Genomic DNA, 21,749 nt, shown 5'->3' with positions numbered 1-21,749 from the left:
AGCTGCCTTTACAGTGAGCACAGGCGCTCTGTGGAGCTAAAAATTTAAGCCATGGGTAGTGGAAGAAAATGAGGTTGTCTCGCTGGAAGAGTTCTTCCTGTTACAGAGTTTAGCCACACGAACCACAGCTGTAGCAGCTGAGTGAAGCCCTGTTTCAGACGTATAAGGGCATCAGAAATGCATACTGTTGAGTGAAAAACCAAAGCAAGTTTTTTTTGTTTTGTTTTGTTTTGTGTTTTTAGCATTTTGGAAGCTCGAAAGGCAATTAGGATTCTGGGTTGGAAAGTCAAGATTCCCTCAGCAAATTTCAAATGTCCTGCTTATATGGTCAACGGATCTACATAGGAAAAACTCTTTCAGCAGCCCTGAAGATTTTAAACCAAAGCCAAAAAAAAAAAAAAAAAAAAAAAAAAAAAAGCCAGCTGAGGACTGGAAATGAGTGTTTGTTACCGGTGGTAGGTGAGCCTGCTCAGCAACGGTGTCGGTAACACTGCAGGACCGAAGCCTTGACGAAGGCTCTCTCTGCTGTGGGGGAAGGAAAGACGGCAGTGTTAGGAAGACTGCTCTCGGGACGGGTTCACTTGCTCCCATGCACTATGCTTTGGCACCACCGCTTTCAGAGCATTGACAGTTGTCCTTGCAGAGCTCTGTTTCAGCTCTCAGTGCTTTCCAGCAGACCAGGATTTTAAAAAGAGGAGGCCAAGACTACAGAAAGGAAAGAGACAAGTCCCTACAACTTTCAAGAGTAAGTCAGCAAGCAGTCTTTTATACTGCTGGGTGCAAGCTCTGGGCAAATTCTCAAGTGTGAGGAGGAGAGGAAAAGGAGGAAGAAAAGGCGATGCCTGGCCCCTTACGGGCTACTAGTAGCGAACTGCATGGCCATCGGCACTTTGGCAGTACCCGCTCCTCCCTATGAGGGGGTGGGGGTGGGGGGTATATTTAGCTTCCAAGTGGAACTCCAGTAGAGAACACACATGGAGCAGGGAAGCGAGGCGAGGCCGATGGCACTGTTGTGTGCCACACATCATGTTGCCGTCACTTGTTTGAACTCTCTGAAGCCTCCCTCATAGATCCGAACAAAGATCCTAAAAGGTCACAGGCAGAAGGTTCCTTGCTAGCATGCTTATCCATGGTACGGCTTGTAGCAGGCATGACTTTTTTTTTTTTTTTTAAACATTTTACAATAACAAGCCTAAGTTACAGTCAGGCAAAGGTCTGTGGCGGTGACAGGAACGACCTATACCTTCCCATACTCGACGGTGTGAAGGAGTCATTCCTGCGTAAAAAGTTCACCCCACTGCCCTTGAATACAGAATGGCCCTGAGTGTCCAAATGGGAGGAAGTTCCCCAAGGAGATGCTATCACACTTGGGTCTTAAGGATATGCCATGCTTCTGGAAGGACTACATACAAGGGCATCCTACCCTAATTGTGACAAACGTTAATTTGCATCAACATAGAAAACTAGGAATTTTTTCCCACATGGTTTATATAAATGGTATATAGCTGCTATAATTTCTGCAATTCTTTCTTTGATACATTTTAAATACATAGCGTTGTGGCTTATGCTGTTTCCATAGCAACAGTTTTACCGATTCAAATACCTCATATATGCAACCTCTTATCCTATCCACTTAGTACTAAATTTTCATCGCAGTGGTATTTCTCTTTCTGAAAAGCATGCAGAGAATTTTAATGTGAAAGCACATTAAGAAGTAATCACTGTGTCTCATACAACAGAGGGCAGTAGTTTCTTTTTAAAAGATGTACATCATAATCGAAGGACTAATAATTCTGTACTTAGTGGCTTTTATATTGTATGTAGCCCCACCACTTCCACTCAATATGCTCGTAGTAACAATTCTCATACAAAGATGCCATTTCCAACACAGTGACAACCATCACTTTCTGCAGCACATCTTTAAGTGCAGTTGCTTGAGAAACAAGGTGCGTGCATTTGGTCTGAATTCTGTACACACACAAGAAGGATGTACGGGTGTTTCCCACCATTTTGCACTGTCATATGCAAAGTTCCTTGGCCACGATTTCCTTCCTTCTCACGAGTCTGAAACTTCTAAGAAAGCATTTCTCTGGGAACCCAGGTCAAGTATCTTGATGTCAGGGCCACTGTCATACTTTTCCTCCTCAAGAGTTCAAATACTGGGTTTTCGGGTATCTTCTACATCACAGTCAGGCTTTGCCAGGGAAAATCCCTTAAACATCTGGCTCTGCTCATCTGTGGGATGGGATGTGTAGCGTATGAGCTCAGAAGGCTGGCTGGGAAACTCAAGGGCTCCTGGTTCTCAATGGGAAAACCACCCTCCTGGACAAGACACTATCTTCCTGAGCTGTTTGGATGGGAAAGCAATCCTACAAGGTTAAAGCTAGAAATTAAAAAAAAAAAAAAAAATCACAGAATCTTATTCCTTTGAATTTTTTACAAACGAGAAAGAGCTAGTGATATGCCACTTCTTTCTAAAGCAAAACAAAGCAAGCAAACAAATGAACAATAATTTTATCCATCAGGGCTAATTGTCATACAGGCCTGTCTCTCTGAGGAAGGAGATACTTAGGGGAGCCTGGGCTGACTGGGAGCAGAAGACCTTCAGCCCGTGGTTCTCAACCTTCCTAAAGCTGTGACCCTTGAATACAGTTCCTCATGTTGTACTGACCCCAAAACATAAAACTATTTCATTGCTACTTTATAACTGTAATATTTTGCTATTGTCATGAATCATAATGTAAATATTTGATATGCAGGATTTCTGATATCTGACCCCTGTGAAAGGGTGCTTTGACCCCCAAAGGTGTCACAGCCCCCCAGGTTGAGAGCCAATGTTCTCAGCTATCTGCATAAAGAGTCTCCTAAAGCAACAACAAAAGACTGGCCACTGCTCAGCTTGTCTAACGAGGCCGTGACTTACGATCAGAGAGCTGAACTGTTCCCCACTCGAGTCCGGAGTGATCTGCAGCCTTCTGCTCAGTTCTTCCGACAGCTCTTGGGGGCTGGTCCGGGATACTGGGGAGGCAGGTGGTGGGGGCAGAGCCAGGCTGAGAGAATCTCCAGCCATGTTCACTTCCTCTGAAATGGTCTCCCAAGGCTTTGGAGGAATCAGACACTAGGGTAAGTGCTAGGAGCTGTGGATTTACTGTCTTCTCTCCAATAAACCACATGACGTTCATAACCACTGGAATAACTGTAATTAACATCGACTTAGCACGATGCACAAAGTCTTCAGGATAAGCACAGGAAGATAGGGCCACTGTCCCAATGAACAAACAAGAAACTTGACTGAGAACAAATTGCTGACATAAGCAGTCAGCAGGGGCGTGACCACAGTGTGAAGGAGGAGGTGGGTCCAGTGGCCACAATCTTACTTTTATAGATAAACGCTCCCCCAGTGGCAGCTTTTTGCCAACCTGTTACTAACGGCTTAGAAACATCTCCAGAACTTACAAGGAACTGTCATGTAGACAATGAAGAAGAACATTCAGTAATCTACTGTGGAGGCACTAACTTGCTGTTCTAAACCGCTCACTGCGACACTTGTCAATGACCTTCCTAACACAAGGGCAACCCAAAGATCAGAGTCAATCAGTTAAGGTTGTTTCTGATTTGTCGCTTAATTTATCTCCTTTTCCAGTCATGCATTGTTAGCTATTTACAGAGAATAGTTACAAATATTCCTATTAACTCAAACTTGTACATTTTTTTTGGTAATCTCTCCTAAGATGTCAAGCAGTGAGTTAGAAATGTGTCCACGGCACCCAAACCAGTGACAGAGCTCACTCAGTTCCTCAAAAATGACAATCTTGGTGTTGTTCCATGAGATTGGATGGACCCTGCAGAAAGCCGTTCACTCAGCAAATACATGTAAGCCTTCCACACCGGAAATAATGCTCCATGTTTATACAAGTCACTGGGCTTGGCCAAACATGGATCTCACAAGCATTTTCTAAGTAGTTAATACTCAGACAGGAATCAGTTATGAGGCTACTATCTTCACATTCGATACCTAGTTCACTGAGAGAAAAAAAATAGGATACAAAATCACTCTGGGGATCGTGGGAAGATGCTCTCTGGACAGCATACCTCGGGGCCCTCTCCACCACCTTCCGAGGCCTCGGGCTCCAAATCTTCACTGATGTGCCTCCGAGAGCGGAAACGCCGGTGTGCAGCCTCCTGGTTGATCTGCCTGATATTGTTGTCTGACTCAGAGGACACATCCCTGAAAGGGGGATGAGCGGGGTATGAGAAGAAAAGAGGTGTTTAGAACTATCCCTCCAACAGTCCAACCCTCGCTGTGGGCCACACTGACTAAGACGTCAGTGTCAGACACTGACAAGGAGCACCCAACCAATATGGGAAGTCTTCCATCGCCTCCCGGCTAGGCCACACTGCAGGCTCACCCTAACCCCACAAAAGCAGCTTCAGTGTGTGGTACAAGAGTTAGAGCATCTTCCAGACATACACACCCATCCCTCTGCATCCACTGGGGATTGGGTGCAGAGCCTTCCCTATCCCCATGGATTTCAAAGTCCTACACGTTCAGTCCCTAACACAGGGGACTGTGTTTGTATAGAACACGTGCACAACTTCCTGTATACTTTAAATCACCTCTTAAGGATATACAATGCCCCCTACAGTGAAATATTCTACAAACACCGTATCCAGCACCATCTAGGGAACATTTTCCTGAACAGTTCTGGGCTGTGGTTGACTGAACCCACAAGTATGGAAGCAGTGAGTTAGCAAGGGATGGCGTTCCCCAAGCTGCACTTTGTATTTAAGAGACAAGAGAAGTCTAAGTCTTTCAATCTGTGACCAACTAGTCCTCTAGAAGGCAGAGCAAGCTCACACGTGCCGTCTGTCAGCAGGTCCCTTCTAGGTCTAGCCAGCAGTGACAAAGCAGCTAACGTGAATCATCAGTAATTGACTGAAGGTTACCAACAGCACACGTTCAATGCTGAAGTCCCAAGGGGAGGTCTCCTGAGCTGTGTGACTTACTTTTAGCCACTTTCTGTCTCATTTTGACAAAAATCTCACATCACAGGCCCCTTCCCCAACAACGCACTTGTAATAATCCAAATGAACAGCGGGGGGGCTGACCTCTCAAATAAGCCTGCACTTGAAGAACACGGTGCTGCCACACCCTATTTGTTTTGGCACATAAGGCTCTTAAGTCAGGATCTGAGGTAAGAGCTTATCCTTCAAAACGACTTAATCAACAGCTGCATCTTAAAAACATTTTGCAGTATGTGACAGTGATGGTCCTTTGAGCGAAAATATGAGCTAGATGTTTCTGGAGTAGAAGTCTAAACGCCCTTCAGAGGCACCTGCAAGCATGTTCAATTGCACTCCACTCAGGTCGTCAGGCGTGTGAGGCAAAGGCTTTTACCCTCTGAGCCATCCTGCCCCCCCCTTTGCCTCAATGTATGCGACCATAATGATGACCCAAACCACAGAGATATGGGTAGGAAACTGGGAGATGTACTGAGTATTTTATAATCAAAAACTTAAACCAAGCACTTCAGCTTAAGAAGTTTATTTTAAAGAATGGTATTTCTATAGTTTGCATCTAAATAGGATTAAGAACAAATGTAAAATGAGATATTTTAAAAGCCACCAATAGAACTGAGAAGGTGGAGTGAGTGACCTTAAGGGTCTGCAGTTATGGTCCAGACAGTATGCCAAACCACGTGCCTCAAATCACTTCCTGAAATGGCTCCTTTTGGCCAGCCACTCATTTAAAACTGTATTTTGCTGAGCTTGTACTCTGGTGACAGGCATGTGGATCTATGAGGGAGAAACCACAGTACCAGTATTGTCCTATTTGTCCTACCCAAGGCAGCTCGTATCAAAGCCTAGCACTGGAGAGGCTGAGTGAGTGTGAGGTCAGCCTGGGCTACAGAGTAAGAGCCTGTCAGAAAACAAACAACTACCTACTGCAACCCAACCCACAGAAAACACAGAGGAACAGGAGAATGGGTGGTTATGTGCCTAGTGCTGTGACAGAGAAAGCCTGGGCTACTGAGGAGATGGTAGATGAGAAGAGCCTGGCCCCAGACATTCACTTGAGGGAAAGGTCTTGATCCCACCTCCTGGCTCATATTTGCTGTTTTGGGAAGGGACATGATCCATAGGAGCTGGCGGCAAGAGAAAGTGAGCAGAAAGCAGCTGTGAGGAGACTCCTAGGTGCACTGCAGTTTAACTGTGGGATATCTGTCAAGAGACAGGGATGCAGGATTGCCTACTGAGCATCCTAAGTGCAAGGGAAAGACATGGACAAAACGTTCAGAAGGCTCAACTCTGGGACAGAAGCTGAATCACTGAAGATGTCGTTTTAGGTAGTTAGGTAACCCAAAAGCTCCCGCCTCACCTCAGTGCTGGCATTACAAGCCTGTCTCTCTTCATGTCTGCCCACTAAGGTAGCTAGTTCTTTGTTTACTTAGAACAGCAGTTCTCAACCTGTGGTTTGTGACCCCTCTGGTGGTGGTGGTGGGGTCAAATGACCCCTTCACAGGGGTACATATCAGGTATCCTGTATATCAGATATTTACATTATGATTTATAAAAGCAGTGAAATTAGTTATGAAGTAGCAACGAAAATAGTGTTATGATTTGGGGGTAACCACAACATAAGGAGCTGTAATAAAGGGATGAACTATCAGGAGGGTTGAGAACCACTCACTTAGGACCTGACTAATCACTCTTGATTGACACTATAATGTCCTCAGATAGAACCTTTTAATTAAGACATTTTCCACAATATAATTTCTCTCTGAAGAGTGCTGGGACAGTCTATATAAAAAAACCTGAATTATGAAAAATAATAACCTAAAAGCAAAAGATAGTTCTTCTGGAGGTCCTAGGGCTTCTGGCCAAGTCAAACAATGCTAAGGAGAGAGAATTCCAAATCCATAAACCGTAGAGGGCATAGGATGCGGTGGGAACAGCTCTGTCAATCAAACTGTTTTCTTGCCCCTGAGATCTGCTTCACACATCCTACTTATGTAATTGACATCTTGATGGATTTGGGCTAAGTATACCTGTGAAACTATCACCAAGTCTCATTGATGATGTACTTTAAATACTAGGCAAGTGGTCTCAGGAACTGCCTCGTTTAGCAATTGTACCCATTTTCCCTCAAAAAAAGACTTCCATATGCATGGTGCTGATTAATGAAGGTGAACAATGCTGGCTACGCAGCAGCCACTAAGATCCCTTCCTGGTCCTGTTCCGCAGAAGTCCCGTGTCACTGGCCACCTTTCAGCCAGCCTTTGTGTGTACTCTCCTGCTGTTTACCTCAGCCAGATGCTGCTGCCTTGCCAACGGTATGAAACCATGGCTGAGGCAGGTCCACAGCCATTTCTACTACAAATAGATATGGTACTTCAATGGCTTATCAAACCTCTAAGCACAGCGAATATTAATGAAAGACAACCAGCAATAAACTTAAAGTATCAACAAACCACTTATATTTAAGACCCCATGTTGTCTAAGCTGTAAGCTAAGGCCACTCTAGGCAGTGCAAAGTGGCCAAGAGTAGATGGCAGTGCCAAGAACGTACTGAGAGGCCCAGGGTGGCCACCCATCCATTGCTCCAGATTCTGCAGGTTTCATCCCCAGACTACATCAAATGCCAGCTAGCTGACTTGGCCCCCTCTCTAGCCACTTCCCTAATGATATGGAGAACATCTTTAAACTTTCTAAGGATAAAGGATTTTTAAGAACAACTTCCAGCATTTCTGGCCATCACACACCTAAGAAACATCATTGGGAAATCTCTTTCGGTCTGGGTTGAAGAGAAATACAACCTCACATGTAAGTATACTAACTTGCCTCTGTTGCGTTCTGAGAACCGACCATGAGCAATATCTACTTGGTCATGTTAATGTGCTGTTGTGGTGGCTACGAAGCTTAGAATGCCCTTAGGTGCCTTCTCCTTTCATTGCAGGTACGCTGGCTCTGCCTCTTACTGCACATCAATAGATTTAAGTTTTGCTGCTCACTATGATTTAACAAAAAGCTACTTCAAAATCTTTCTTAAAAACAGCAATTGAGGTTTAGCCAGGATTTATTTATTTGCTATCATCAGAACAAAAATTACTAAGGGAACCAGCATCAACCGCCTTGCTCTCTCTAAACTAGTAGGGTGTTGAAATAAACAGTAATTACTAATTTTGACTTTGCAAATCTCCTGTGCATTTCTAAATATACCAAGGCAGTAGTAATACATAAATTTTATGAAAAGTAAATAGAATAAAATAAAAGAAGCTTTCATAATCAAATACTCTAAAAGAATAAGGATGCACAGCATTAAAGCAAAGCCAGTCTGCCTCTGGCTCTCCATCCTGGTTCAGTCAGGAAAGGAAGCTGAAGAAGAGGAAGCAAAACAGTGATTGAACCAAAGAGGAATCTAGGAAAAGCACATTTCAATAATCTTAGAAGATGCAAAGAATAACTCCCATCATATTGCAAAAGACAATATGGCACAGGGCTGTCTCTCTTCCTACATACACACATGCACACGCATACACACACACACACACACACACACACACACGGACATACTCTCCCAAACCAGTCCTGGGACTGCCACCCTTTCCTGTGCAGGGGGAGACACAGCATCCCTGCCATCTGGTGGTACTTACATCAAACTGGGCCTGTGCCACTGCGTGCTTCTGTTGTTGTGGTTGACATAGTAAGTGCGGCCTAAATTGTCCACTTTCTCTTCCCAGCCTGGTGGCAGCGGGGGAGGAGGGAGTTCCTCCTGGTGCTGGGAAGCTGAGTCGTTTGAGTCAACAACTTCCCATCCATGCTGGGGAGAAAAGTCAATGGGAGGTCATGAGTCTGAGCTCCAGATCACGGGAGAAGTTGTGCCAGTGTGACATCCCCCTGCCTCACCCTTTGTCTTATAATGAGACAGATTATCTCTCAAAGGGAGACAAACCAATTCAGGGTCTCACAACTCATTTGAGCAATGGCCAGTTAATCATGCCAGCTTCTAAGATGGTGCCAGCTTCTAAGATGGCAGCACCACGGGGAGCCACCAAGTTTGGATACTCCATTTATTTTTTTTTTCATTTTTAAAAATGTGTGTTTATATGCAAGCTCATGTGTGCATATGTGGCACATGTGTAGAGGTCGGAGGACAACTTGTATGATTCAGTTCTTCTACCATGTGGAGTCCACGGATCAAATCAGTTTTGGCAGAAAGCACACTAACCTGTCGGGCCAGCTCGGACTTCCGTTAGTTATTCTGACTTAACAACCTCCAGAGCTACACAAAGCCAATGACATGGGACATGCCAAAGCTGCCACAGCTGTCATTCTTTCAACATGACCATGAAACATGCATGTGTGTTTACAAATAAAGCATGGTGCAGGTTGTAGGCCTAGGGACAGGGCCATTGGTCTCCAAGGGAGATGGTTTGGGGCTGGTGTGAGAGGAGATGAAGTCCTCCCCCCCCCCCCCCAGTCACAGTGACACAGGGAGCCAGAAGTCTAGAAACTGCTGCTGTTGCTTAGGCACTGTACAAACAGACTGCAAGGTGCCAGGATCAGAGTTACACTGTTCCGACACGTACCTTCGGCATTAAGCATTACTCTCCTAACCTCCCCTGTTAAAGCCAGTGGGGGGAAAAATAAACCAATTCACTGGTAAATGCACTTTGGAAGACCTCTACTATGGCCTGCCACCCACTTCAGTCCCTGTCACGTGGTGAAAGCTGTGGAATCCTACAGTGAAACACAACCTGGAGTTGTGGCCTGTTGGCTGGAGCAGGTTCGGCCAACTGTGCACCATGCGTCCTTCAAGCATCACACAAGTGGCACAGCTGCAAACAGATGTGCAAACAGCCAGGGAGGCCTGTCCAATGGGGGGCTTCCAGAACAACATGAGAACTGAGCTAACAGAACTGCACCGTCCACAGCCTATGCTGAGATGGTACAATGGGGCCGGCAGTACAGACATGTGACCAGAGAGCGAAGAGCCCACCATGCCAGGAAAAGGACACAGAGGAACACTCTAGCTAATTGCAAAGTGCCATTTCCCAAGGAGGGCTCCGCAACACACGCTGTTACCGGTGGACTAAATGGATTAGAAATTGGGAGAGGGTTTGTAAGTCACCCCATCCACGTTAGAGCAATTTCAAGTGCTAAAAGGAATCTAAAAAGAATTGTGAGGTCCTAAGCAACCGTAGGGATGGAGTTTCCGGCAGTGGAGTTGTCTTTATGCTGCTATGAAATGCTTTCCTTAGGTCCACAGCTGCTGGTGGTGCTGGGAAAGGTTGTGGGACTTTTAAAAGGTGGAGTCTTGCTGGCGGAAGTGGGTCACTGAGGGTGGGCCTTGTGGATTTAAGAGCTGTTACCACCCCCGCCCCGCCCTCTCTTTTTCTATCCACTTTCTGACTATGACAAGGTATGAGTGGTTGCTTCGTGCTCCTACTCCCACGACCTTACGACCTCCTCACTACCATGAGCTAGAGTCTTGTGACATAAAATGGGCATTCTACTTTTGCTAAAACACAATCCCATACTGGAGGGTCTTCAAAGACAAACTCGGGGGTACATGTACTTGAATTCGTATTTGAGTTTACAAACACCCACTTCCTTCGATGACAGAGTCTCGAAGTGTAATACAAGCGAGCTGGGAAGCAAGGAAAGAAGCCAGGGCCGCAGCTGTCTCTCATACCTCCATGTCGTCCCTCTGCTCGCTGTTTTCGTCATCCTGGCCTCCATTTTTCGGCATGTAGGCCATTTTCAACCGCAAAAACCCCTTGACTCGGGATTTATGGCTGCATAGAGGAAGAAACCCAGTTAGAAAGGATACGGCGTGTTTCTACCCCTGTTTAATGTGTTTGCGGAATCTGTCCTCAGAGAAACCAGCCCTGCCAACACTCACCCCAACACCCACCCGCAAGCCTCACCTCCTAGGTCGCAGGAGAAAATCCTTAAAGGTATAGGGTCTCTCCATGGTGGGATCTTCTGTCTATGGGAAGAAAAAACAAGTTAGCTCAAAAGCAATATTCGTTATGATTTCATATTTCTGACACATTCATCAGGAATATGGAGGCCATATTTTTAGGGCACGGCAAGGATCAAAAGTGAGCTGGCTCCTCAACAGGATGATTAATTAAACATTTGCGAGGCCCACGGAAGCTTGTCTACTTAAGGTCCACTAGATGTCACCATCTACATGAGGTTCTAGTAGTCGAGCCCAGCCAGAGACAAATGACAAAATTATAGCCACCACTGCCAAGTGTAATTTCTAACTGCAGGGTGTGCCCTCAATCTCCCAGAGTCGATTAACTTTGGAAAACCAGCGGTCAGTGGTGCCTCATTATCCCTGTGACTCAAGAAACCTAAGCACGGAGTTAAACGGAATGAATGCAAGGCCTAACCTTGGAATGCAACTTCATTCCTCACATTAAAGTATCAGGCTGCTGGCCACAGTGACTCAAGCCTGTAATCCCAGGACTCAGGAGGCAGACACAAGAGGATCTTGTGTTCTTGTGAGTTCGAGGCCAGCCAGGTCTACAAAGTGAGTCCAGGACAAACAGCCAAGGCTACATAGAGGAAACCATGTCTCGAAAAAAAAGAACAAAATAACAACAACAAAAAAATCAAGTCATCAGCCTAAAAGGCTTAATAGTATCTCCCATGCAAAGCATCCAGGGGGCCCGCCCTCTCTTATTTCATGAAGCTGTGAGTGAAACTGGGGTGTGTCCTTAGTTTTTCAACTCAACAAAAACTAGAAACCTACAAAGATGAAACCCCAATTGAGGAATGGACCCCATCGGATCAGCTTTTTGGCATGTCTGCCTGATACTTCTTTGATTAATGACTGCTGTGGGAGGGCCCAGCCCACTGTGGTAAGTGCCAGCCCTGGGCAGGTGGTCTTGGGTTATATAAGAAAGCAAGTTTGGCAGCTTCCTCCATGGTCGCTGCTTCAGTTCCTGCCTCTAGGTTCCTGCCTTGGCTTCCCTCCATGATTAACCTTTCCCTCCCAAGTTGCTTTTGGACACACTGTTTATCACAGAACCAGAGAAGCAACCAAGAGCAATGGATGGATGCTCATCCCATAAGAAACTGGGGTTCATTTTATTGTGTGTGTGTATACAGAGGTATGTATAGGTATATGCACACACATAAGTACATATATGCTAAAAACTATCGAATGCTGACAATTCTTCCTTTTTTCATTCATTTGATAAACAAATAATTTTAGTCACTATCAAGGAAAAGACATGTGGCATCCAGAGTGCATGACATAAAGATTGTAGTAATATGGAGCAGGGTGGGGAGAGGGTGGGGGGTGGGGTTCCACAGCAATAATGAACTGGACTCCAATGCAGAACAAATTCAATGGATTAAGGAAACTACTAATAGCTTACAGGGCTGTCAGCGGTAGACGTTAAGGAGGATCTGAGGAGCAGCAGGGAGCTCTGCACATCCTTCTGTTCACATACCAACCAAGAGAAATCACAGAGCAAGGGCTAGACCCGAGGTCTGTGTCCTGCCTTTACTATTTTATATAGCTGGGTGGCCCTTAATCTCTCTGGGCTCTGGTGTCCTTGTCTATAGAATGGGACAGGAATGAAGTCTTCCTGTATTGTTGTGAGGAGTAAACCAATCACCTGAGAAGGTGATTTACATATAACCCTCACAAGGAAGTGCCAGGCACAAATCTGGCCAACTGTCATCACCAACCAGTTCCACCTTTCACATCATGGAGGTGTTGCTGACTCAATACCATGTAACCAAAGGCAGTGCAAAATACACTTCATAGGGGGAAAATGCTCTAACCTAGCAGTTCTTAACCTGTGGGGCGTTTGACTCCTGACCCTTTCACAGGGGTCACCTAAGATCATTGGAAAGCACAGGATGGTACAATGGGACCGGCAGCACAGACATGTGACCAGAGAACGAAGAACCCACCATGCCAGGAAGAGGACACAGAGGAACACTCTAGCTAATTGCAAAGTGCCATTTTCACAGTAGTAAAATTACAGTTACGACATAGCAAACAAAAGTAATTTTGTGGTTGGGACTCAGCTCAACTGTGTGGGACCCTGGTATTAAGGTCAAAGTCTGCCATTTCCAGGATTCCTCTGAGCTTGGTATAAGATGGCAGACTCCCTTTCTCATCTGAGTTCCCTCTCTGGCTGATCTGGGGAACCCCAGATCCTCTGAGGAGCTTCACACAGCCCTCAGTGATACTACAAGGCCAACTCTTTCCTGATAAGAAACCCATTCAGGCTGGGTATGGTGGCACATGCTTTTAATCCCAGGCAGGTGGATCACTGTGAGTTCGAGGGCAGCCTGGTTTACAAAGTGATTCCAGGACAGCAAAAGCTACACAGAGAAACCCTGTATCGAGGAAAAAAAAAAAAAAAAAAAAAAAAAGAAAGAAAGAAAGAAAGAAAAGAAAAGAAAGAAAAAAAGAAAAAAGAAAAGAACAAAAAAAAAAAAAAAAAAAAAAAAAAAAAAAAAAAAAAAAAAAAAAAAAAAAAGAAGAAAGAGAAAAGAAACTCATTCAGTAAGCACCTGGGGTGGGGTGGTGGGGGGGAGGGAATTCCTGGAAATAACCACTCTATGCTAATGAGACCTCAACTTTCAGCAAATGACCTTTAACCATACCTGGAGTTCTTCTCCCACCCACAAGATAAATAAGTACTGTGTTCCCCTCTTATGATAGGACTGTGTTACTGCATGTAAATCAAGTATCCCTAGCATCTCTAGTCTCAGGGAATCAAAAACATTCACCCTCAAAACCCCTCCCACTGCCCAAGGGTTATAAGTCTCTGTTTCACACGAAATAGAAGGGCCAGCATCATCTGTTTCATCAAAGACCATCTGATACACATCATCTGTTCTGGGGAAGGAAGGGCTCCCCTACTGTCCAAAGAATTCATCACTGGACTCCTGGGGCTTGACTGCCAGTCAGTCAGCCACATGCTGCTGGCTGCATTGAACTTGTCATTCATTGGTGGGTCACAGAGGATCCCTGCCACCATCTTTCTCGCATCACTCCACCCACCGAAGTGCCCCACTGAGGGAGCAAGCGGCTGGCTGTTCCCAAAGCAGCCCCTCCTCTGCTTCTCTTGGTTTGGAGCTCTGAGCGAGCCTCCTTATTGACTTGCCCAAGTTGGGCGAGGCCCTGGATCAGGTTTGGGAGCCCTGAACACCTTTGACTCTGTGCTTCACCCTTTCATGTCAGGAGCATGCACATCTGGTTTCATGCTCAAAAGGGCCCAGCATCCCAGAAGAGTACCAGACAAAGCCCAGGGTCCAGCCAGAGGGGGAGCCACAGAACTATTAAAGGATCCAAGCTTTAGCAAGGTTGAGAGCCACTGCCATGGCATTAACTGTTCATCATAAGAGGAGTGGTTATTTTTGCAGAATCCTTGTCTCTATGATAGATGGTAAAATAAATCATTTTGAAGGCAAATTTAGGGGGAAGCTGCTAGAGGCCCAGATTCAAACCCTGGCTGAAACCACCAGACACTTCCAAACCCGAGGCTCCTCCTGTCCTCTATACTGTTGACCACAGTGTATGCACACAGCAGTACTGGGGAACCAGTAGCAGGCTCAGCAATGCCACTTGCTGGAGGAATCAACCTTCTCTCTGGACCCAGGTTTCCTCACCTAGAACATGCCCTCAAGGAAGGGTTAGTCATGAACTGGGCACACCTGAGGAACTGTCACTATCCTGCCAGCAGCCATGAACACAAGACTATCTACCACCCAGAATCCAAATCACCATTCTAGGAAAACAGTTGGCCCAGCCTGCGCAAATACAACCTTGCCTGAGGCAGACATTTGCATTTCTGCAACAGTCTCTCTGCGTGTGGCAATGGTTGCCCAAGTATGCAGAGAATCTGAAACTGGCAGCAGCAGGGAGCATTAGGGGCTGTGGGGGGAATGGGGGAGCCATAGAATGGGGAAGAGGCAGGAGAAGGTTCAGGGGTGCAACAGGGAAACACCTGCCGGAACTTCACCCTGTTGTCAGAGCGCGCCCTCCAGCTATTTTTATCCCTAATGAGAAGGTGCAAGATACACTATGCCAGGTTTCAACAACGATGCACTGACCCTGAAAAGAGAAGTTTAAAAAGACCAGCAATCATATGCAGCCACAGCCCAGGCTGTTCCTGGTGGCCCTGTGGAGAGAGCAGGAACCCCACTGACAGGGCAGCCCAGGTGAGCAGCTGGTAAGTGTTCTCATTTACAGCCTCCCACCAGCGCTGCCACATCTCCTAGGCAACAAGTGTGTCACCAAGGCCACAAAGCCCCTGCTCAGGGAACACTGGCACTGCTCCGATACTCTGTCACAGAGCCAGGTAGCAGCAACCTGGCCTTGTCTCTGAGGACAGCCTCTTTGTGTAGGAAAGCAGGGGCCCAGAGAGGACCCCTAAACAACTCACCCGTGCTCAGATGGAAGTCGACCACATGCCACAGGCAGAGTCCCATCTCTTAAAGCTTTTCCTTTGACAATGCTCTCTGTCCTACATAAAGGGTCACTCACCACATCTGCTCTGCCTCAGCCCCTTCCTCAAAGTGCAATAAAGTAGAAAACACTGAAGATAAACAGTCAGGAATTGGAGAGAGGGAAGCAGATGGCCCAGCTGCCCGCACAACTGGAACCTTCCTTCCTGTCCATCCCTTGTCCCCACACAAGTGAAACCAGGAGAAGTGCTTCTACAGCCAGGACCAGGACTGAAACTGAATCAGGATTCTAAAATTACTTTGTTTCATCTGGAAGCCCTTGAGTACAAAGCCGGGAGGAATCCCTGATCAAAGGAGGCGATTCTGGTTCCCACTATCACTGCCTCGCTCTCTTGTTCTGGAATAGCAGGCAGTGACCACCCACCATGCCACGCAGCTTTGTCATCATCCCTCCCCTGCCCACCTCTTGGCTCCCACTGTATGCTTACTTTTCTCCCGGCAGGATGCCAATTTGGACTTGCATATAACAGCCACCTGGCCCAGTAGGCTGCTTACTTAATGCAGGTGCCCAGCTCTTGGCACTGCGCTGTGGCAGAGACATGGGCTCCACCAAGCTTAAGTCTGTACCTCAGTGTACACACCAGTAGGGGATATGATGGCCCTCTAAATTGCCCAGTTGACAGGGCAGGTGGGGATGGGGGTGGGGTGGGCTGCTCTGGGTCAGAGAACCTCTGGTGGCAAAAGGAGACAGCTCAGGAAAGCAAGCCTGAGACTCTGAAGGCAAAGTTTGATATTGCAAATGCCAGTGTCTGCCAGTAACAGCTGTGACAGGCTTTCAGGGAGGAGATGGCCTTAGTGGGGAGGTTTACAGTATTTCTCTGTCAAAACCACATACAGCAAGTACACAGAACAGAACATTCAATTTATTTCAAGCAAGTTCATAGCCACCTACACTAAGGTTACTTCTTCTGTCCTCTTGTCATCAAATTCCTGATTTCTGCTCCCCTAGGCATAAGAAAGGAGTCCGAGACAGCGCTTCCTCAAAGAATAAAGATGTCTATGCGAATTAACAAGGCAGCAGCTCTTGACTAGCTTGAAACACCGTAATAAGGAATATCCTTACTCCGTAAATCACTTTTATTGTTTTTGATTAACTTGGTTCTAAGTCTATAAAATCAAACCTCAGACAAACATTATGAGTTTTCTCTCACTGTGACATCTAGATGGAAAAAAAAGGAACTAATAAAAGGGAGGAGAAAGGTGAGGAGAGTGGCGTATGGGGAGGATATGCTCCACGTACACCGCGTCACACAGGTGTGTGTCTTTATAGGGCCTGAAGGTGGCTCAGTGGGTGGAGGCACTTTGCTGCCAAGCCTGATCACTTGAGTTCAATCCCCGTGGCCCATGGCAAATAAAAAGAGCATTATACTAATACTTTAAAAAGTGAAAATATATGTGCGTGTATTGATATGGATTTGGGAAAAAAAACCCAATTTATCTTCATTTCTATGATTTTAATTTTGAAGACATTTATTATTATCCGAAATAATTATATGTAGAATCATAGAGAAATGCTGTGAAATGAGAGAGAAAGCATGAAGCCCACGGCAAGGCCCTCTGGAAGGGTGAGGTTCCCCAAGCCACGCCCATCCCAGCAGCTGAGTGTATGCTCTGTGGAGAAGGGGAGTGAGAAGCACACTTGACCCAAGCCAGGGGATTCTGGTCTAATTTCCAAAGGTGCCATCTGGTATGAACAACCAGTTGCCAACGTGGCTTAAGTTTAAACCTTAATGAAAATGGCAAACAATGTTGAGTGAGTTCCGCCACCATGCCCGCTGTATTCCAAACACTCACATGTGGCTGCAGCAATGCCAGAACTGAGGCCCATGAGGGAGAACCTACTTCACGGACTCATCCATAAAAACCGGAACCCCGTCTATATTATTGTCCAAGGAATCAATTTTCCAGCTGCTAATGGGGCTACAGTGTCAATTAATAACCCTATACTCAATCAGGTCCCTTAAGCCTTAAAAAAGCCAGGAGGAATAGCTGGCAGGGCCACTGTCCCCAACACGGCTCCCCATGGAGGGTCAATATCATGTAAAGTTTTTAAAAAAATAATTACTTATGTGTTTGAGTGTGAATGTGTGTGTACACGTTGGTGCCCACAGAGGTCAGAGGAAGGGGTCAGAGTCTCTCAGGCCGGAGTTGTCAGCTGTTGTGACACTTGATGTGGGTGCTGGGAGCCCAAGTGCTGGCCTGTCACAACATCAGCAGACACTCTCAAGAACCTTCTCCATCATGAATAATTAATAGGCCAACTGGAAGTCTTTTATCTTCTTAGTTTCTTTTACCTAGAATGGGATATTTCTGACAAATGTTGGATCTGTAGGCCACATATAATCTAGCCGTAGCTGAAGGGACTCTGGTTAGCTCAAGCATGGCCAGCATGGCTCTGTCAGGCCCTTTTCCCCAGTTCCCTCTGCCTTGCTAAAAACTGTGAGATTACATCCTAAAGCTAGCCCCCAAGGTCTATTCCCTTATTTGGCCACTTCCTCCTCCTGAGGCTGACTACCAAAGCCCGACTATCAAAGTATTGAAGTCCAGCAATCAAAAGCTCCCTTTGGCTCCCCTAATTAACACGATTAATTAAAATTAAACACCTTATCCTAACATGGGCCATGTCTGTCTCCTCTCTATCCAGAGGCAGACCTTTGTCCCCAACTCCAGGACAAATGTCCCTGCCCCCTCTCCCTTGCTCCTTTCCTTCCCTCTCTTTCTTTCTCTATCTCCTGTCTATGCTCCCCCTCCCCCCCCCCATATCCCTACCCTCAGTCCCTTTTGGGCAAATAAATCTCCTTTGTGCTGGGAACTTGGTCTTGGGGGGCCTGAGCCTATACTTTTCCTTTCAATAACAATGCTTATGAGACCGTCAAGGTGGAACGTCTACTACGCACTCCTCAAAATAGACCGAATACGCACAACGCATTCCAACACTGCATTACCACATTACCACACAGAATGAACATCTGTGCAATCGTCCCAGTCCCGCAAGTGTCCTACACAAACAGCCACATACACAGGTGATAGTACTTCAAACCCAGGGTCCTCAGGCCAAGCACATGCAGAATGTACCACCTGGCTTCTCCTACTACATAGACCACAAGAAATGCATCTTCGCCTCCCCCCTCTAGCTTCTACTCTGGTCCACATCCTTGAAGGCAGTTTACAGGGGCCGCCGAAGACCATCGGAAAACACAGATATTCACGTTACGACTCATAACAGTAGCAAAAGTACAGTTATGAAGTAGCAAGGAAAATAATTTTATGGGTTTGGGGGGGGGTCACCACAACGCGAGGAGCTGTGTTAAAGGGTTGCAGTGTTAGGAAGGTTGAGAAGTTCTGTCTTACAGGGCTTGTGGTGCTGTGACGAAGGCCTCTATCTAGGCATTTCTATAACCAGAAGGATGGTCTGTTTAATCTGTAGGGCCTTAACATTAAACAATTTTTTTCCTTAGCATATATTAACTGTATGAAATAATGACTTTCATTGTGCCCTTTTCATATATTCATGTAATGTACTTTGATCACATAATGATCTTCCTAACGAGCTGTTTTCTATTCTAGAGTTGGGCCTTGACAGCCTGACTTCTTTGAAAGCTTACCCCGGTTACCCCTAAAAATGGCAAAGCCCAATTATTCCCTGAACTGACTTGGTCTCTAAAGAACACCCGACTCGCTGGAAGCTACGCCGCACTGAATACCAGCCACCCATAAATCACACTAAGAAAGCGTGCTGGAGAAAGGTGGCGAAACTCTGACTTACACCTCTTTTTGCTTTCCCTTTGAGATGGAGGGCTCCCACTTACAGAACCCTGGCTGGTCTCTAACTCAAAGCGATGAGCTGCCTTTGCCTCCCAGGGGCTGGGACTAAAGACTTGTGCCATTACTGCCAGTAGTTCTTTATTTTTTTTTAAAGGTTATAAAACAGACTGAATAACAAAACCCCATCAAACTCAGGTGTACGTGCACATGTCTGTTTGCTATGTGTGCAAGCTCTGGGGAGCCCAGAAGAAGGTGTCAGGACCCTTGGAGCTGGACTTACAGGTGGCAGTGAGCCACTGGACATGGCTGCTGGGTTCTGAACTCTGGTTGCCTGGAAGAGCACAGCAAATGCTCTAACCCACTAAGCCTCTCTCCAGCCTCTATTTATGACCCCTGAAGACTATTCGTCAATGCTTCTCCTTGACGAACACGTGGCTCTTACTTTAAGGAAAAGAGTGGCAGGGGACAGCCACATGAAAAATGGCCAACTGATCAACATTGTCTCAACATGACTTTCCAGTTTTGTTTTGTTTTGTTTTGTTTTTAATAGTTTTTCGAGACAGGGTTTCTCTGTGTAGTCTTAGCTGTCCTGGACTCTCTTTGTAGATCAGGCTGGCCTCAAACTCACAGTGATCCGCCTGCCTCTGCCTCCCAAGTGCTAGGATTAAAGGCATGTGCTACCAGGCCCGGCATGAAACTTTCCAGTTTTAACCTGAAGAACATGAAAGGAAAAACCCACTGAGTCTGGTATGGCTGGAGCCTTTTGTGCTGGCTAGTTTTATGTCAACTTGACACAGGCTAGAGTTATCAGAGAGGAGGAAGCCTCAATTGAGATCAGGTGGCAGGCAAGCCTGTAGGGCTTTTTTTTTTTTAAGTTAGTGATTGATGGCGGAGGGCTCAAGCCATCATGGGTGGTGCATCCCTAGGCTGGTGGTCCTGAGTGCTATAAGAAAGCAGGGTGAGCAAGCCATAAGGAGCAAGGCAGTAAGCAGCACCCCTCTGTGGCTGCAGGTTCCTGCCCTGCCTGAGTTCCTGTCCTGACTTCCTTTGATGATGAACTGTGATGCTGAATTGTAAGCTGGATAAACCCTCTCCTTAGCAAGTTGCTTTGGTCATGATGTCTCACCACAGCAACAGCATCCCTAACTAAGACACCTTTCCTTGCAGCTTCTGAGACACTCAGCCTCTCGGTGAGACCTGAAGAGAATCACCAGGTCTGGGGCTTCAGGGACAGCTCAGGGCTTCAGAGTGCTTCCTGCTCCATCAGAGGACCACGTTCACATCTCAGCAGCAACATGGATGGCTCACAGAGGCCTGTAGCTCCAGCTCCAAGAGATCTGACCATGTTTCAGCCTCTGTAGGCATGCACTCATACCCTCTCCCCCAAGTTTAAAAATAAAAAACAACCTTAAAACAAAGGAAAAGAATCCCAGGTTTCAGATAGGTTCTCATGGAAGCAGTGGGAAGCACATTCACCAGGCGCCCGGACTTCAGTTCTAGAACACTCCTCTTTAGCTCCCAAGTGAGAGAGTGAATCCGCTTGCCACTGCATTCCCTCTAATACATCATCAAAGCCTCCCCCGTAGGAGTCTTTCCTGGCATTCACCATCTGGGAACAGCCCAGGTTTCCACCCAGCAGGTTTGCACTGGATCCCTCCAGTCACTTTAGTTTATAGACTATTTATGCTACATGCTTGCACAAGGATTGAAAAACACAATGCCCTTGTAAGGCAGAAGTATTTGTCTCTCCTCTCATTGCTGCTTTTTATGACATTTTGTAGCTGTTTGGGGGAAAGGTGGCCAGGAGGAAGGTAGGACAGGCTGAGGCACGGCAGCTGGTTTATGAGATGCCGTCCTATTTACACTGGTGCAGGGTGCAGGTGACCCCCAACAACCCCACCCCAAACCTCACTGTTTTCTCACCGAGCAGGGAGGAAGGAGGCAGAGCCTAACCCGGAACATTCTAGGTGAGGGTGGCATTTCCAGGGGACTAGCACACTCCCAACCAACGGAACCTTCTTTTCGTCTCCAAGCAGATGGAAACGTAAACATAAAACCTGGGACACAGCAGCCTGTGCAGATGGAGTTATCTTAACCGAAGGGAAGGGAACGCCGAGGCCAGACCAAAAGCCACATGGAAACAACAACCAAGCTTAAGACAAAGGAGCTGGACAGGAGAGACATTCCATAAGGGACAACAGCTAAAGGCGGGGGAGCTGAGGAGCAAGAGAAGGGAGCCAGAGATGTTGACAAGAGCACTCAGGGGATTCAGACACAGGGATTTTTAACAGCTAAACTGACCTCTATCTGACCCCTCCAGAGAGCCACCTTCTGGCAAAGAGCCATGGCCAGAGCACACACTCCCCATTTCAGCCCCTCTGTCATACTCTACAGACGCCCCAGGTGGAAATCCCTAAAACCACTCCCCCCCCCCCCCCCCCCCCCACCACAGCATGCAACATGGGAGTCCGGAA

The 21,749-nt window shown here is 46.5% G+C and overlaps 1 protein-coding gene across 10 annotated transcripts in view; it reads right to left on the bottom strand.

Moving 5' to 3' along the window:
• The window catches only part of Nedd4l (NEDD4 like E3 ubiquitin protein ligase), a 336,845-nt gene that overhangs the window by 52,194 nt on the left and 262,902 nt on the right, over nucleotides 1-21,749 (bottom strand). For 7 of the 10 annotated variants that reach the window (XM_051163444.1, XM_051163445.1, XM_051163447.1 and 4 more), the window contains 6 exons: nucleotides 10,932-10,993; nucleotides 10,697-10,799; nucleotides 8,655-8,821; nucleotides 4,093-4,228; nucleotides 2,924-3,100; nucleotides 451-525 (listed from right to left, as the gene is read on the bottom strand). In XM_051163444.1, the coding sequence (XP_051019401.1) occupies nucleotides 451-525; nucleotides 2,924-3,100; nucleotides 4,093-4,228; nucleotides 8,655-8,821; nucleotides 10,697-10,799; nucleotides 10,932-10,993 (720 nt within the window). The remainder of the gene's footprint in view (nucleotides 1-450; nucleotides 526-2,923; nucleotides 3,101-4,092; nucleotides 4,229-8,654; nucleotides 8,822-10,696; nucleotides 10,800-10,931; nucleotides 10,994-21,749) is intronic. The other 3 variants (XM_051163443.1, XM_051163439.1, XM_051163441.1) reach the window with 1 other exon arrangement.

Source organism: Acomys russatus, chromosome 20 (genome assembly GCF_903995435.1).
Source record: "Acomys russatus chromosome 20, mAcoRus1.1, whole genome shotgun sequence".
Classification (NCBI taxonomy): Eukaryota; Metazoa; Chordata; class Mammalia; order Rodentia; family Muridae; genus Acomys; species Acomys russatus.
This window is presented reverse-complemented; position numbering and strand designations above follow the sequence as displayed.